Source organism: Calidris pugnax, unplaced genomic scaffold (assembly GCF_001431845.1).
Source record: "Calidris pugnax isolate Ruff unplaced genomic scaffold, ASM143184v1 scaffold13, whole genome shotgun sequence".
In the NCBI taxonomy this organism is placed as follows: domain Eukaryota; kingdom Metazoa; phylum Chordata; class Aves; order Charadriiformes; family Scolopacidae; genus Calidris; species Calidris pugnax.
Genome location: NW_015090810.1, coordinates 9,470,178 through 9,486,644, shown reverse-complemented (window position 1 = coordinate 9,486,644; position 16,467 = coordinate 9,470,178). Strand labels below are relative to the sequence as shown.

General features: G+C 42.9%; 1 protein-coding gene across 1 annotated transcript in view; it reads left to right on the top strand.

Moving 5' to 3' along the window:
* Positions 1-12,987: 12,987 nt before the first annotated feature.
* Positions 12,988-16,467, top strand: part of LOC106885904 (partitioning defective 6 homolog gamma-like) — a 54,567-nt gene continuing 51,087 nt past the window's right edge. Inside the window, exon 1 of the mRNA XM_014938427.1 lies at positions 12,988-13,206. Coding sequence (XP_014793913.1) covers positions 13,092-13,206 — 115 coding nt within the window. The 5' untranslated portion in view covers positions 12,988-13,091. The remainder of the gene's footprint in view (positions 13,207-16,467) is intronic.

The window sequence follows — 16,467 nt, the reverse complement described above, 5'->3', positions numbered from 1 at the left end:
GCCGGGGGCGGGCGGGCGGGCGCCGGGGGCCCCCCGCGCCCAGCGCTCCTGCTCGATCTTTTGTTTCGCCGCGGGGACTTCGGCGCTAACTTTGTGGGGCAGCTCGGAAAGCGGCGGTCGCCGGGCCGGGCGGGAGGGCTGGGGCTCGGGCCGGGGGCGCCGGTGGGCGGCTGGGAGCGTGGAGGCGGTGCCGGCCGCCCCGAGGTGGTCCTGCCCGCACCCCCCTCCTCCCCGCAGCCGCCCGGGTGCTTCGACCATCTCCAGCCCCTCGGTGCGGTTTGGCTGGAGGAGCGAAACACCTGAGGGGAAGAAGGGTTGGGTGTCCCGGCCAAAATCCTACTGTGGGGTCCGAGACAGAGAAGCCGGAGCGATGTGCATGGGGAAAAGCTTCACTCTCCTGCGGCGGCTTTACAAACCGGGGCTGCCGGCACCCGCCATGAGCCAGCCAGCTTCTGCAGGCTGGTATTGTTGGGGAAGGAGTTATGGTCTGCAGGGCTGTCATGTGGAGAAACAGCTGCCTGCCAGAGCTTGGCTTCTTAAAATGATGGTATCGGTTGGCCGTGGCTATGGTTGATCTTGCCTTCAAGAGGCTCTGGTCACTCTTGGTTGAACCAGCACATCCAAATCTTGCCTGCCACCTCTGTGTGCAAAAATAAGTAGCGTTTAAACAAAATAGAGAAATCTCCCTGGAAGCCTGTGTTTTATATCCATATAACAGAAAAAACATAGGCAATGTATAGGTTGAAAAGAGTAGGGTGTAATGTTAAGGTGTCCTGGAACTGCGCACAGCCCTGATCGCCTACTGAGGTGGTACTGAAGGTGATATCTCTGGGATTTTGTGCTCAGTGCTCCCTGCTTTTGTCCATTGCTGCTGTTAATATTTGCATTCAGCTCAAACAGCATTGAGCAACACAGAGACCTGAGGATGGTGGGATGGCTTCAGTGCCAACTAAATGCCATTTCTAAATGTGGCACCTGAAGTGTAGGTCAAGGCCCTTATTTCCTAGCCTCCTACTGGCACTTTGAAGGGGCTCAACTGCTCTGGAAAGTTCTATCCTGTTTCCATTGCTGCAAAGTTTTGGTTTGGTTTAGAATCATTTAGGTTGGCCAAGAACTGAAAAATCATCAAGTCCAGCTACAATGGTTCTAAAGTGTAACCCACCCACAACATTCATTATGGCCCCCCAATGCTCCAGATCCTATTTTCTAGTTACTGAGTTACGCCCCATTCACAGTATGAGCTTCAAACTAAAGCCTTAACCACAGATAAGAATTCTTAAGTTTGTCCTCTCTCTTCTACTTTAATATTGCCATAGTTTTGAGTTTGCTCTATTAACAATTAAAAAACAACCTTATAACGAGCACCTCAAAGTCTCATTTACAGCTGCAGGAATCCTGTAAGCGAATCCTATATAGTTGTACCAACACAGAGTGATTTAGGGAGGTTGTAAGTGTAGGAATGACTGTGGACTTCTGGAGAGAAGGAAAATAAATTTGTATGGGTGGGAGGTCTTCTGTAGCTCAGCGTTGTTACTTCAGAGGTACTGCACTGGAAGGAAACTTAAGATAGAGGCTAAATTCAAAGTATCCTGCTGAGGGCTCGCACCCAGTGATGTTCCATTAATGTGCAGTGTGGGTCAGCGAAGGCTGTGCTGTTGAATTTCTTGGTGGGGTTATACTGTTAGTGTGACTTGTGAGCAATAATATTTAGACTGTTTATGTAGCAGGCAGTTGCGGGTTGTTGGCAAACAGAGGTTGGTACTGACATTAAAAGATAGTTTTCTTTTGTCTGTAAGGCTTGTAGGTTTCTTCTCATGGAGTTACTCCTTAGTGGTTAGAAGCAGATCCAGTGAAAAGGTTTGGCAAGGTACTGTATAAAGACCTTATACCTCTTGTTAAAACATGGTAATCTTGTAGGGTCAGTTATGCTCTCTGTCTTGCCCCTGTGTATCACTGGGTTGTCCTGCTGTGATCATCTGGAAATTCAGATTGTTTTTTTGTGGATTGAGTGGACTATCTAAAGCTGGGGAAACAAAAAGATTTAATAATGCTGCTTTTGGGAGCTGTATGTAGTCAGCCTCTTAAACATTTAGTTGCCCGTGTTTTGTAAGTATGATGCCTGTCTGGGCTTGCCCGAGAACTCGAAAGTTGAGTCTGAGAACTCATGATTTTGCAGCTATCGCCTGAGAGCGCAGCCTGCCAGGTGAGCGGAGGTGGGTGCAGCTCAGCCTCTGCGCTGGGGCATGCTGCTGGCGGGGGATCAAGGGATTCTCAGGTGGCTTTTCAAAGGCTGGGGAAGTGGCGGGCCGTGGGCAGGTGGAATCCCTTTTAGTGGAGGAGCCGGGTGTGAGCAAACGCTGCTTTTACACAACAGTGTGAAATAGCTTTTCATCTCTGAAGATTGAGTTGGACGTGAAAGAGCTCCGGAAAAAATAGCTGTGGGGAGTTGGATGGGTGATAGTCTGCAAACGCAGGAGTTTTGATAGCCCTGCCTCTGTTATGATAACCAGGTGGTTCCTTCCTAAAGGATGAACCACCATCCAGCTCATATGTTGCATAAGTCACTGTTCAGAAATGGCTCCTGTGAAAACAGACCAAGGTTTTCCTGAGTTCCTTTTCTTAACAAGAAAGTTCTTGAAAGTTGGTTTGTGCCCTTGATTATTGGAAGGGGAGAGTTTGTCAGATCCTTAGTGCCATACTGGATAGGACACTTTTCTGGCCAGCCCCAAGTATCGTTAAATCTTAAGATTCTTGATGTGTGTCAGTATTATTTAAAAAAAAAAAAAAAGGGGGGGGGGAGGGCAGAAAAGAGGGAGGAAGCATCTTGGTGGCTGAATTAACTTCAGTTTTTCAACATCATCCTTGTGCTGAAGCACCAAAAACTGCACATGGTATTCCTCTTCCCTTGTCCAATAGATGTGTGGATGATCGGATTTCAGCTGGTCTAAACCAGCCTGTACCTTCCCTGGACCTAGTTTGACCTATCAGCCCCACTGGGAACGTGACCCAGAAGCATGCTTCAGCTCCCAACACTCATGTCTGTGGATGTTTTCATGCCTTGTGACTACCTGGTGGGAACATTTGTAGTGATGTATTCTCTGGCTACATGTCTTTGTAGAAGGGTGAGCTTTGTGCTGTGTAATACCTCTTGGCATACATCAAGTTGATTTTTCTTTGGGTGACTGTAAGGTGCTGCAGAAATCTCTCGAATCACTGTATTGCGGCAAGTACTGAAGGGGAAAACAGAGCATCAGCTATCTGTGCACACCTCAGTTTTCAGACATGGCAGTGATGGAAATTCCTACAGTCTTCTGCTTTAAGAAGTCCTCTTCCTTTGGGCTCTGTGCTTCCTCCCTTCCTCTGTCTCCTCCCCTGAGAGCTGGCCTTACAATCAAAACACTTAAAAGCTTATCGCTAGATAGGAAAGCGGAAGGATAAAGAGAAACCTGCTTAGAAATTGGCACGTCTTAGGAAAATACTAGTTTAATTGTAACTACACCTTACCCCCTCTTCTCCCATCATTCAGGACAGAATAAATTAGAAGCTCACTTCTTATCTAGGTGTTGTCTGTGTAGCTCAGAACTAATGTTTCAGTCCTTTTAAACAGGATCTGAAAATACATTATCTCACTGACTTAAAACAAGTAACAACTGTGGATTCTCATATGTCTAGTACTCACTGGCTCCTTTTTCCCCGTTGGGTGACAAGTAAAGTATCTGTCCCCTCTGAAGAAATTACCTCTAATCTCTGAAAAAGGTTTCCAGATGACCCTTTCTCTCCCTCTTCTCCCTTCTACCAAGAGTCCCAGTGCATGAGATGTGCGGGGCTTTTTTTTGTTTGTTTGTTAGGAATCCTGCCTGTGACCAAGAGATCCCAAACCTAGTTATCATTTTCTTGCCTTAGCTTTACAGAGAGGTTGCAGGCCCCTCTCCCTGTGAGTGTAAGTCTACAGAAGAATAAATAGTTTTAAAGTAGGAATTCCTACATTAATGGAGAGACTTCTCTTTAGTTATAGCTCCATGTAGCCAATCCTATCTTGTCCTGCTCTGAGTGAAAAGAGACTTATTTTTTTCTTGAATTGTATATACAGCTTTTCAAATAGGAGGGTAGCTATCAGCCCAAGTGTATATTTCTTTTCCAGTCACTTGGATATTATGGAATAGTAGAGGTGTAAGATTGCCTCAGGACTTTAAATGGTAGCACTTTGAATTGTTTGTGAGTGTGGTGGGTTTTTTTTTTTTCCCCATTTTGAAACTGACAGTTTTATGTTTCTGGCTTAAAAGCAGCAGAGAACTATTTTTCTAGTACTACTATATGATTTCCTGCAAGCTGTGTACGTGAGTAAGAATTAATTTTCTTTTTTTCAAAAATGGCTAAAAGTACTCATGGTTCCCTGAAAAATAGTCCTTTGGGGGGAAAAAAACCCTTGTTGTTGCTGAACCCTCCCAGACAATGGAACTTTTGATAACAGCTGAGGATTATAAAAGCACAGCTACCTGACTCAGGTGCTGACTGTGACATTTCTGCCTTATTAATAGCGTCCTGTTTTCTTGCATTACAAACTGATTTACAAATTAACATTAATGTGACTAACATCCTACTACTATAAACAAACCCATTAAGATAAATATACCCAGTTAACTATAACAATATTTTTTTGCTCTCCCATCATGTTTTGACTTTATTCCAGTAAATGTTGATGTTCAAATGGATGCCGCAAATGAATGTTTAATAAGTTTTCAATCATATTCTGATGTGTCCAGAGTATAGATGTGATAGTGTTATGGTCCTCAAAGAGAAGCATGTTGGACATCAGCTATGGTCTGTGGTCTTACAAAGTCACTAGCAGGTAAAATTATGTGTTTTAGTCTGGAACAAGTGTAGAAGTGTGTGCTTCAGCAAGCCTGCCCAACTGTTACATTGATGTTATGTCCAAACAGCTTCTGAGTGATTTGTCCTGCTCATGTGTCATCTCCTCTTTTTAGGAGTGTACCTGTGCTTCTTACAGAAAAGATAGCCTTTTAAAACCTTGCACATCTTTCCCTTCCCCCCCCACCCCCACCCCAAATTGCTGATACTGCTCAGACACCTTTGTATGTCCCCACGACTCTTTAGTTATTACAGTATATGTACACACATTGTGTATTTGAAAGGTATAATAGTATATAGACCAAGCAGTATTATAACTAGCAATAGCAGTAAGAGCAAACTTGCTTTTACCAGTCTCCCTGTAAAGAGATTTTCAAGGTCTGGTTCTTCTCTGGCTGGTGTTAACTAAGTGAGAGAGGTCTACAAATTGTGTTTTCCAGCCTTTTGTACTTTGATTTCGCTCTAGCCCTGAAGCCTTACAGGCCTTCTGAAGTTTTAAGAAATGTTTTCCATGTGTGGCACACTTTAAAATTGATCAAAAAGCATCACTCTTTAAACCTAGAGGATGTTAAAACAGACTTTAAGTCTGCTTTAAGTTTTTAAGTATTACTTCAGATTCTTCCAAGTTAAGGTCATACTTGTCATACCTAGAATAAAACTAAAATAAGTGCAGTGAAAAGCCCTGTAACCAGCTGATTTAACTTCTGGTTTTAAGCTTCAAAACATACTTGATTATATGCAAACCAAATGTGGCACAGACTCAGAAAACCGCAGTGCTTCCCCCTCTCAAATAAAGACAGTATGCCACAGCAATAGCAACTTGAGATGGTCTGGATTGTTGCAAAATGTGTCAAGAGAAAGAGACTGTAAACCTTAATCTCTTAAGAAATCTTGCCTCTGTTCCTTTCCCTCCCAGTTTTCTGAGCTTCTCATGGCAGGTATTGTGTTTATTCTGATGTGCTAAACAGCATCTACTAAACTCCTGGTTGCTCTGTTATTATAAATCTTTGTTTTTCATAATAGGATGACTTTCTGAAGTGGTCATACCTAGTAAACTCAAGTCTGTCTTTAAATGGTTAGGTGACTTGAGAGAAAGTGACCGCAGCCGAACAAGTTACCGTGCAGCAGCTGAGCCACAACAGTTGGTCCTGTGCATGCTTACTGCCCGTCACAGATGGGAGGCCTAACTTTTTCAGCTGAAAAGGTGTTGTGCAAAAAAGTCACTTTGTGATAGTTAAGATGACAGCTGCAATAAGCACTAGCACAGTGTAACCATCTTCTCTGGAACGATGTGAGCAGGAGATACAGGGAAGGCTGGGTGATGTGCTTTGAGTTACCTGGCTTCACAGAACATGGGATGGAGGAGGATATGCTCTGGTGTTAGGGTTATAGTCTCATGCCCTGCCTAATGAAAAAAAAAGTCAAAATCTATTTATGGAAAGATAGTAGTTCTCTGACAATATTTGTGAAGTTAGTACACTGTTACAGGCTTGGGTGCTAGCAGTGCTAACCAGATGGTTATCAATATGCCTATGATGCACTGACCAGAAAGCTAGGGCTGCTACTTTGTGTTTCAGCACCTCTCATATTCTGAGTCTTGATCCTGCCTCCAGGTTCTCACCTTTGCTTTTGTAGTAATTTATAGCCTAGTAACTTGAGAATTTCTGGTCTGCTTAAAACTTTGTCCAGACAGTCTGTCTTATGTGAGTAGTCTTCTGAATTTGTCTCACCACACAGAAACAGTCCTAAAGGGTATTGAACAATGGACCTTTAATTTGCTGCAGTGCTCTTTAAAGTTGAAAAGTTGTTTACAGCCAAGTCAGAAAAGAATGTCTCCCGTATGAGGTTAAAATACCTGTGGAGGCTCTGTCTGGCAGGCTGCAGGACTACCACCTCCAAGGAGTTCTTCAGGGGTGCAATTAATAGTGCTTTCCTCAGTAGTCCCTTATCATTCCCTTTGTAAGAGACTTTGTGTGCACTTAATCTGAGCTTTTAGTAACCAAGAAACACTCTTCCAAGGATTGATTGCTTGCCCCTAATTACCTTTACAATGCAGGCCAGAAGTTAAAGATGAAACATACCTTTGGAGACATTCCCTCCAAGTGAAGGCAAAATATCCCTGTACAGAGGTAGTTGCATTCCCATTGGAAATTCCTGCAGTTAATTGAGGCAGAAATGTCTTGAGCAGGGTGTGGTGCAGCAGCCCCAGGGCTGCCCGGCCTGGGGCCATCCCTCCTGCTTCTCTGCACAGCTGTTCCCAGTCCCCTGTCAGGTCTTGCTAGGTGTGTGTGTATGCATCAAGTTACTTCTCTGCAGCTGCTGGTGGCCCTGAGCTCATGAGAGAACCTCTGGCCAGAACTAAAAGGGTCCTAAATAAATTTGAAACCAGCCAGAGCCCTCACTGGTTACAGGTGTCTTGTAACCATGCAGATATCTCTCAGTAAGTGCCCAGAAAGTGGTTTGCTCTTGGTAGAGACCTGTACTAGAGCAGGGCTGCCTTTATGCAGGAAGCTTGGCTCAAGGGATTGTCAGCTGTTGGTAGTGTTGACCACACCTTCTGATTCAGTAGCCCTCTGGGTGACAAGGTGCCAGAGGTTTCTTTCCTCCTCTTGCTGATGGTGACATGCCATGGATGTATGCATGCTGTGCTGTATTTGTGCTAAAGGTATGTGATGCTGTGGTGCCATGGTGCGTGTGTGGTGCTTGGTGTCCTCTTGAAAATACAGGATGAACTTGGTCTACATCCTTTGCAAACAGACTTTGGTTTGTTCCAAGAGATGTCGGGGGCTGGAAGAAAAAAGGAAGATATTTGATTCTAGAAAGGTAGACCAACTATGTAAGGCAAAGATTTATTTTAAAGGCTTTGCTGTGAATGACTGTTTCTTGACTGTGAGTGTAAATATTAAGAGTTGAGGCAGTGAGGAAGGCTGGCACCATGTGCTGCTTTGAGGCAGTACTGACTGAGGGACATGATGGGGAGAAAGCAGTTACACTGGTGACCTAATAGGAGAGGAGCTACTGGAGCATGAGCGGTAAAGAAAGGGATGGTAAGTTCAGAAGGACAGGCTGGGAAAATAGCTTTTAGGTATAGCTATTTTCACAAACTACCACAAAGTAAATAGTTGGGTGGTAGTGAGGCAAAAGGGTGTTTAGGAAAGCTGGGGAAAAGTACAGAGTGGCAGTCAGGGTGAAGTACAGGTGTGCAGATGAGTAGCTAAATGGTGCCCATGGATTTAAGATATTGTACAGAAAAGATTTGGATAATTAACATATAGATGTGTGCAACTGCCTGGATGAAGGGTGGTATTGGAGTTCCAGGCACTGGGGAAGGCAGTGTAGTGGTCTTGTGCCCAATAATCATGAAAGAAGGTAGGTGAAGTGGGGAGCATGGTCAGTTTAAAGTTTCCCTTGAGCTGAGAGCTGAGCATCTGTGAAGGTACCAGTAAGAGATTCCATGGGAGGTGCCTCTCATGAACAGAAGTTGATCTGAGAACGATGTAGATGGAGAAAAAAGGTGAATTCGTCATCTGAGTAGATGCAGAAGTGTTGTCATGAACTGAACCTTACAGACCATTGGAGGGGTTGCAAAGGCTGCTTTTTCAATTGAAAAGCAGAGACATGAAACATTGTGTCTAAAAAGCATGAAAATAAAGGGGTTTCTTTGGGGGGAGGAACTATTGACTTGAAGATATCAAAGCATGACTGTATTTTTATGGGGAGTGAAAGGTGAGAATACAAGGGAGAAGGGTAGGAGTATGGCATGATGCCAATCAGGAAAAAAGTTTGAGGGAGAAGGTAGTGAAATTGTGTCTGTGATGGGGTTCCAATGAAGGGCAAATGGAACAGAGGCTGTCTTGCTCTTGTGACTGTCTCTCGGAAGAAGTAGCAAGAATCATAGAATCATTGAGGTTGGAAGAGACCCTTGGGATGAATAGGGGACTGAGCAGAACACAAAATCCCACACTTGCCACTAGCTTGATCACAGGGATGGAGCAAAGCTGCTTTGGGGTAGCTGGCTGAAGGGGAAAAGAGAGAACTTTTTGCTGAAACGTCTGCTTGGTGGGTGGCATCCTGCCAGTAGCAATAACCGCTGTGAGGGTGGAAGCAGAGCAAGACAGTGTTGGGTGAGCTGGGGAAGACATGGCTGGGAACAGAGAAACGCATACATGAATGTGACAGCAGAGCTCTGAAGTCCCAGATGAAGTTAGCCAGCACAAAACCATTCATATTTAGACTTCTCTTCTCTTTCTTGGCTTCTGCTGCTTCTGACTGATAAAGCAGCCCTGATCAGGTCTTCCTCACTTTGAAAATCTCACAGGTAAGCAGAAATTAGTCTATGCAAGGATGAGAGTGTTTGTTTTTCTTTCTGTTCCTGATATTTACTTCATGGGAAAAGTAGGTGGCTAACGTAATTCATGTTTATTGCTGAATGTTGCTCTTTGATGTTTTCTTACTACAATAGCCTGAACTCAAAACCAGCAATAAACCAGAGGGATGGCACCTCATAAACATAGGGCTTCGTTTTTGACCCTGTAAACTTTTTGAAACATAAAATATAAAGAAAAAAAGTTTGTCTTTTGCTTGCAAATAACTCTTCCATTTCATTGCACAAAATAGCAGCCTTCCAAGTAAACAAACATCAGAATTCTGCTTCTTCCTCTCCTGTGACCTCTGGTCCCCTTAGCCAGAAAAAACCCCACAGCTCTTGATCAACCTGTGTAAGTTTTGGTCAGCTGTGACTTTCTTCTTTTTTTGATATGACTTCTATCAGAACACTTTGGATTTTCTTTTTTGCTATTTTTTTCTTTGCATCTCTATTTGCTCAGGGTTCCTGCTTGATGTGTAGCATTTTATTGGGTGCTTTTTGTCATTTAGCAGTAGAGAGCATATCTAGCATAATGGCTGGCTGACACTTTGGAGGATCTTGGGACAGAGTTTATTCTTTGTGAAACAAAATGTATAGTTCTTTCTAGGCTTTTTTCAGTCAGGCTAAATTCTTTTAAGTTCCCTGGGAGCCTCCTGTCCTCTGACTTCTGCAGTAGTAGATGCTGTATTTGCATTAGATAAATAGTTACAAACATTTACTTTATTATGGAAAACTAATTTGCTTGTTAAAACTGTTAGTTTATCAAACAGTGTAATACAGCATTGTTCTGGCAGATACTCTGCTGGCAGACACCGGTCCTTGTGTCTCTTTCTGTGGAGGGATAGAGTAAAGATGAACTTTGTTTGTAGCTTAGAAAAGACAGTCATCTTGGCTATCTGTGCAAAGCCCTCAGAATTTGTAGTTTCTGCAAGATATGTGGTGGATGTTATCTTGAAATCCTGACTGAATACAATGCAGAAAACCCAGTCTCCAAGCTGTGTGGTACTGCAAAACCTGTTATTACTGTGATACTCTCTATCAGCTTCATTAGGGATGATGAATGAATGGTCACTGCTGAAGCACTTTTTTCCCCTCTTCTGAAAAGACCTTTTGACAATGGTTGCTGTCTGTGTGTATGCAGGGAGTGAATTAATGAGCTAAGCTACTACTACAGTAATATTAACCTTTAAACAACAAAACATTATCCATGTTATCTGCTTAAATCTCTTTTGAAGAGACTCTTCCCTCCTTGTACTCCTCTCTGCAGAATCACCTTCTCACTGCCTTGCTTTTAAAGGGTTGCATCATGCAAAAAGCACAAGTGAAATTGCTTCCGTTTGTTTATTGCTGCCCTGTTCCTAGGTGCAGGAGATTGTCTTTTGGGCTTTTCCTGAGGCTGAACATGTGAATGAGTTCATTTGACAATAGAGTGTCCGCGTTAGACCTCAGTGCCCCAAGTCTGCAACTGCATCCCTGTGGGTGGACTGTTACCCACGTGTCATGTTCTACTGATACAATCATATCGAGTGTGCCCATAGGGGTTAGGCTGGAAGGCCTGGCCCTTTCACCAGCTGGCCTCCTCTCACATGGCAGCTTAAGCTGATCTTTGGGTCATGCTAATGTGTAAATAACCATCCTTGCTTCTTTCCTCTCTCCTTTCCTGTGTCACTTTCCCAAGCATGGGAGCTGGTCTGTGCCTTGGCACATGTGTTGGGCTGAGCAGAACCGATGGGCTGCCCTGGCAGACCATGCAGGGCCAGGTGTCTGGGCAGTTCTGTAGGATGGGTGTTGTACTAGCTGGGGTGAGACTGCACAGCATCCACTTCCTTGTAAGTACCATGCATGCTAATGGTCCTGAACAAGTCGTCTGTCCAGTAAACAAGTGGTTACTGGGATTGGCATCCAAATTCCCGGTGCTTTTTTGGCTGAAGGAATCCTGTGTTCCTGTCCAGGTGTGCAGAGCAGGAGAGGCAGCCCTAAACAAAGCCTACAAAGATCTTGTTCTCACCCCTTTAGTTTACCGTGTAGATGTTAAACTCTTCACTTGAAGATGGTGGCTTCTTGTTTGAATCTAGGAAAAAGAAAACTTTAAGATAGTTTTCAAATAATAAGACTCAAGCTTTATTTCAGTTTAAACTGTGTCAACAGAAGTAGGTTGCCCCTTAGATTTTTCTGGAGAGGAGGAGGGGGTAGAGGACAAAGGAGGACTGTGTTTCCTCCATTGGAACCAGCTGTGGTTTGTTCGGCTTTTGTGCATTTGGATGGGCACTCTGAATTGAAATCCAAACTGGAACTAGCAGTTAATATTACAAACAAACAGCATAATTTGACTAAACAAGCTTTCAGATGATCACAACTAGGCTTTGATGCTGAAGAGTGGGATTTTCATAACTGCGGAAGTAATTTGAGAACATGCTTGCACCCAAAGCCAGTAGGGTTGTTAGTGTTTTGGTCGGTGGGTTGTTTTTTTTTTTTTTTTGCCTTAAGATGATTATGGTGATGATTCATACTTTTGTTAGTCTCAGCAAGAGAGTGGTTTGCATGTATAAGTTCATTTAACATCTGAGAACCTCTAAGCAGGCCATTCTCCATTTTGAGGAAGAATTTATCTACAGAAAAGTCTCAGGGTTTTTTTCTTTTTATTTGTTTGCTTGTTGGTTTTTTTGGTCTTTGGCTTCTTCCCCTGGTATTGACTGACTTTGCAAATGAGAACTTCCATGAGATCCTAGTCACATCCTTCCTTATTCAAAGGATGTTCCTTTGTGGACTTCTTAGTTTACTAGTACTATACAATCTGAGTTAAGAAATCTCTGAGTACCAGAAAGATTATTGAAGCTACTTAGTTTGACCAGATGCCTGTTTTTCACTCTCTTCATTTCCTCAAGTAGATAATCTAACTTTTTTTTCTTCTGTTTTTAATAGCATGTTTGATATCTAATATCAGGAATAAGGTCCACTGAAATATTGTCCTCAGTCAGTTTCTGACTTACTTAAAATAGCTTCATTAATGGATTTATAACATTTTCAATTGTCTTGTGCCAAGTTGTCATCATGTTTCTTCCCCCCCCCCTTTTTTTTTTTAATAGCCACTTACTGGTCTGTATATTGTCAAAAATAAATACCAACTGAGTGACAGAAATAGTTAACCCATGGAAACTAACTTAGAATTAGAACTTTCCTTCTCCTGTATAGGTACCAGGAAACTCAGGGGTCATGTAGAATCAGTGCATTTCCTAATAACAAGCTGTGCGCTCACATACCACACTTCTTTAAAGGTCTTGTGGTTGAGATCCCAGTGGTATTGATGGGAAACGTGCAAAGAATTTTTAGAAGGTTGTTTGAATAGTTGAGTAACTTCTTTTGAAAGTAGTGAACACTTCTGTTTTGGAGAAGAATGGTTCTGTGGATGCCCAAGATGATGATAATGAATGATGGAGCTTCAAAGTTAACTCCTACAAATGAAAATCCTCTCGAAGATTTAATGAAAACTTAATATTTAAAAAATAACTTTTCTTTTCAGGTCGCACACTTGAGCATGTCTTGTCAAGCAGGGTGGTGTCTTGGTAGCTATGGTTATATTCTAATGTGAGGACCTAAAAGGTAGACTTGAAAAAAGTAGACTTGAAAGCACCGATATGTGACTATAGTCATCATAAAGACAGAGTTGATGTACACCGTGTTCAAATGCCAAGCTAGAGCATTGGGCTGTGGTGACATCTGACAGCAGCCGTTCTGTTTTCTCTTGCAGTTTGGGGCAGAGTTCCGAAGGTTCTCCCTGGATCGCTACAAGCCAGGAAAGTTTGAAGATTTCTACAAACTAATTCTTCACATTCATCACATAGCCAACCTGGAAGTGATGATTGGATATGCTGATGTGCATGGAGACCTTCTCCCTATTAATAACGATGACAACTTCTTCAAGGCTGTTTCAAGTGCTCATCCACTGCTCAGGGTTTTTATACAAAGACAAGGTAAGATGCAATTCCATTTCACTGCCTCAAAGTGTGCTGGGGCAAGATGAAGAGTGGATTTGTGGCCCTCATTTAAAGGCTGAAATTATGTAAGAGGGACCTAGGAGCCCTCTCACTCTTCCTCTCAGGCACTTCATTACAACTTGCAGGAATGGCACAACTTCAGGGCAGGTAGAGAGACTGCATTGCTGGCGGTAAGGTGTTTGAAGGGTAACATGCTCAGAATCACCATGAGCCTCTTCTTTTCCAAGGGGAGCATACCTTGTGCTGGTGGTACTGTGTTGTCACTTACGCATGCCAACTGCACCACTACACTTGTTTGAGGGAGAAGAAATTCACATTTAGAAGTGTTAACTATGTATCTTGATAGTGTCATACTCGAACGATTCATGCCTGTATAGTGTGTGAATGCACACAGATATGTAGTTATAAAAAAAAGCTCTGTCACAAATGAGGTCTTTTTTAACTATGTTGACCATGGCAGACAGACAGGATCAACAAATGATGACTCTCCCCTCTGTCTTTACACTAAGGAGTGTTGAATCTTCCCATTTTGAATCATCAAGCAAACCTTGAGCAGAATTGCCCAAATGTCAAGATGACATCAGGTTTAAATTGACTGTGTGTTGTTCTTGTCAAGCTCTTATTGCAGATGAAACCTTCTCCTTAAAGGCCATGTTTGGCAGCTGCTTCAGATAAGATCTGTTTTTTATAGTTGGGTGTCTTCCCCACAGTGCTCCTTAAATCCTAGGGGAACTTAACACTGTCAACACTACCTCCACGGTTTTTTCAGTCATATAGGGATTAATAGCACAGGACTTTTGGAACTAAAATCTTGTCAGTAGCAGAGTCAGAAATGAGACCTGATCTGAGATTTTCAGCAGTCATGTAGTGCTTTTGGCCTGGACTTTCTGCTCTGTGGGTGTTTGTACTGATAAGGGTTTAGCAGGAGGCTCCACCTTGCTTGTTAGTATGAGCTGGTATAGTGTGTGGTTTGATTCTGTGTTGTCAGATAGACCCAGGGCTGTGGGGCCCTCCCCATTCACAGCATGCTGTCTGTGACCTCCTAGATGGGAATAAGTGCTCAAGAAGGCAATGGAGAAGAGGACTAGGGTGGTTTGTTTTGCTTGTGTGTCTGTCAGATGAGTGGAAATGTCTGTGGGAGAGACCTTGAATTGCTAGCTCTGCCTTCTTGTGCAAAAAAAAAAAAAAAAGCAAAGGTAGATGACAAGTCCTATTAAATCTCCTTCCTGCACTGCCTGTTAGAACTTGTGAATATTCATAGTGGGTCAGGCAATGAGAAATTGCTTGCATGACTTTATCATGCCTGCATTAGTTCGAGTTTATTCATGTCTCTGGATCACTCCTATTCGAAATATAGCTGTCCTTGCTCTGCTTGAGCATACTGCTGAAGCCACCAAGTACCCCTAACTCTGCATTGGGAGGGGGCTCGTCACCAAAATGCTGATTGCAGAAATATGCAAATGAGAGAATTGTAGACTACATATGGAAAAAAAATACTGTCACTTTCTTTAGTAGGAGAAGTATGCTAGTTTTGAATGTTTATAACTTGTAACCTTAATGGAAAAGTGCTGTATTTCCATTTTAAAAAAAGCTTTTCTTTTGCATGTTGTTCAATGTAAAGAATCTTGCTGACAAGTAAAGGAGGTCATATAGTAGGGAAGACAGGCCCATGCCTTCTCACACATGGCAAAGCCTGAAGCTTTCCCGACACACTTTCTCCTCTGCTCCCTCTATAAAACTGAAGGAAACAGTAAATTCTGGTCTGTCCCTTTGATCAGTGGTACCGTAATAATGGACGTTTGTGGATGCTCCCAGTCATGTCTATTTCCTTTTCTGAGAAGAAGGCTTTAGAAGTTGTTCCAAACAACAACAGGAAATACTGAAATCTTGTTTGTCTCTTCTTCCTTTGCTCCATCATACCCCCACTGTTTTCCCTGTCTTCAGACTGGCGTGATGGAGCCATGCTGATTCTTCTGCTGGAGACCTGCACTAGACAACAAGGTGACTAGCACCAAGAAATCATTGTGCCATCCAGGGATATGTGGTGTCCCTTCAGTACTACAGCTCACATCCTAAACTTTAACTTCAGAGGCAAGAAACTAAACTCATAAGGATGCTAGTAAAATAGGAGTCCAATCCTCTTCTGTGACATTGAAGGAGACTGCAGACCAGGCGCTCTCTAGCCTGTTGGATTAGGGATCACTGCCCTTCAGTGAGAGAAGTCCTGGGAGGTGGCTGCCAAAGGTTGTTCTCACAGTGTTGTACAGTAGGGAGGGTTTGAGAGAACTGGGCACAGAAATATGCATAAGAATTATGCAGGCATGGAAGGACTGAATAGTTGAAGTTTAGGTCTTTTTCCAGCAGAGAAAACTTTTTATCAACTACATGATTAGTCATCTTATCTGTTTTCCCAGTTTATAGCTGGGTTATCCTTTATCTTGTCAAGTGAATTGTACAATCATGTTAAAACAGCTTAACTATTTGTTCCCAGAGCAGCAAAGTAGGTAATGTAGTATTTGCACAATAATCAAGCAACAGTTTGCTAGTTCAGTTTTTTTTTTGTTGTTTGTGTGTTTTTTAGTTGTCTCTTATCTGAGCTTAGTCTTGCACTTTTTCAATTCCAAAGTGCTTCCCTTACTTGTCCCCAGAGGCAAGCCCTGTGTGCACTGCTTGGACTCTTAGCATCCAGGTATGGGATAACTGTTTTACTGCACTTCTTCCTATTTGTTCAAGTCTCCTGAGCCCTAAATTTTTCAGGATCACAGTAGCCGTTCCCTCCCCAGGCAGGGGATGTAAGAGCTTATTAGCCAGCCTTTTTACTAAGGACCTGAATTGTCATTCCCAGTGTCCCTGCAACAATTACTGTTCATACTTTTTGGGGCCTTAAAGGCTCTGGGAAATTTGCAGGTTACATTTGAGTAAACTCAGCTATGACAAGTTTTTATAGCTCACAGGGATCCATTTGCTGAAAGTATGTGGTGTTTTTTTTCTCTTTTTTACCTCCAATACCAAATTACAATGCAGACAAAAATCCTGATTAGAGAACTAGGCTATAAAAAGAAAAGGCAGTTTCCCTTTAACTTGCTTTCCCAGGCGGCAAGTATGGGTCATGTCCCATGTTGTAAACTGATGTGGCTCTTTTGACTTTGCTAGCACAGTAGTGATTTACATCAGCTGATGCTTTGAGCCCAAGCATTTATTCACTTGGCTGTAACTGGTATCAGACATATCCAGAAC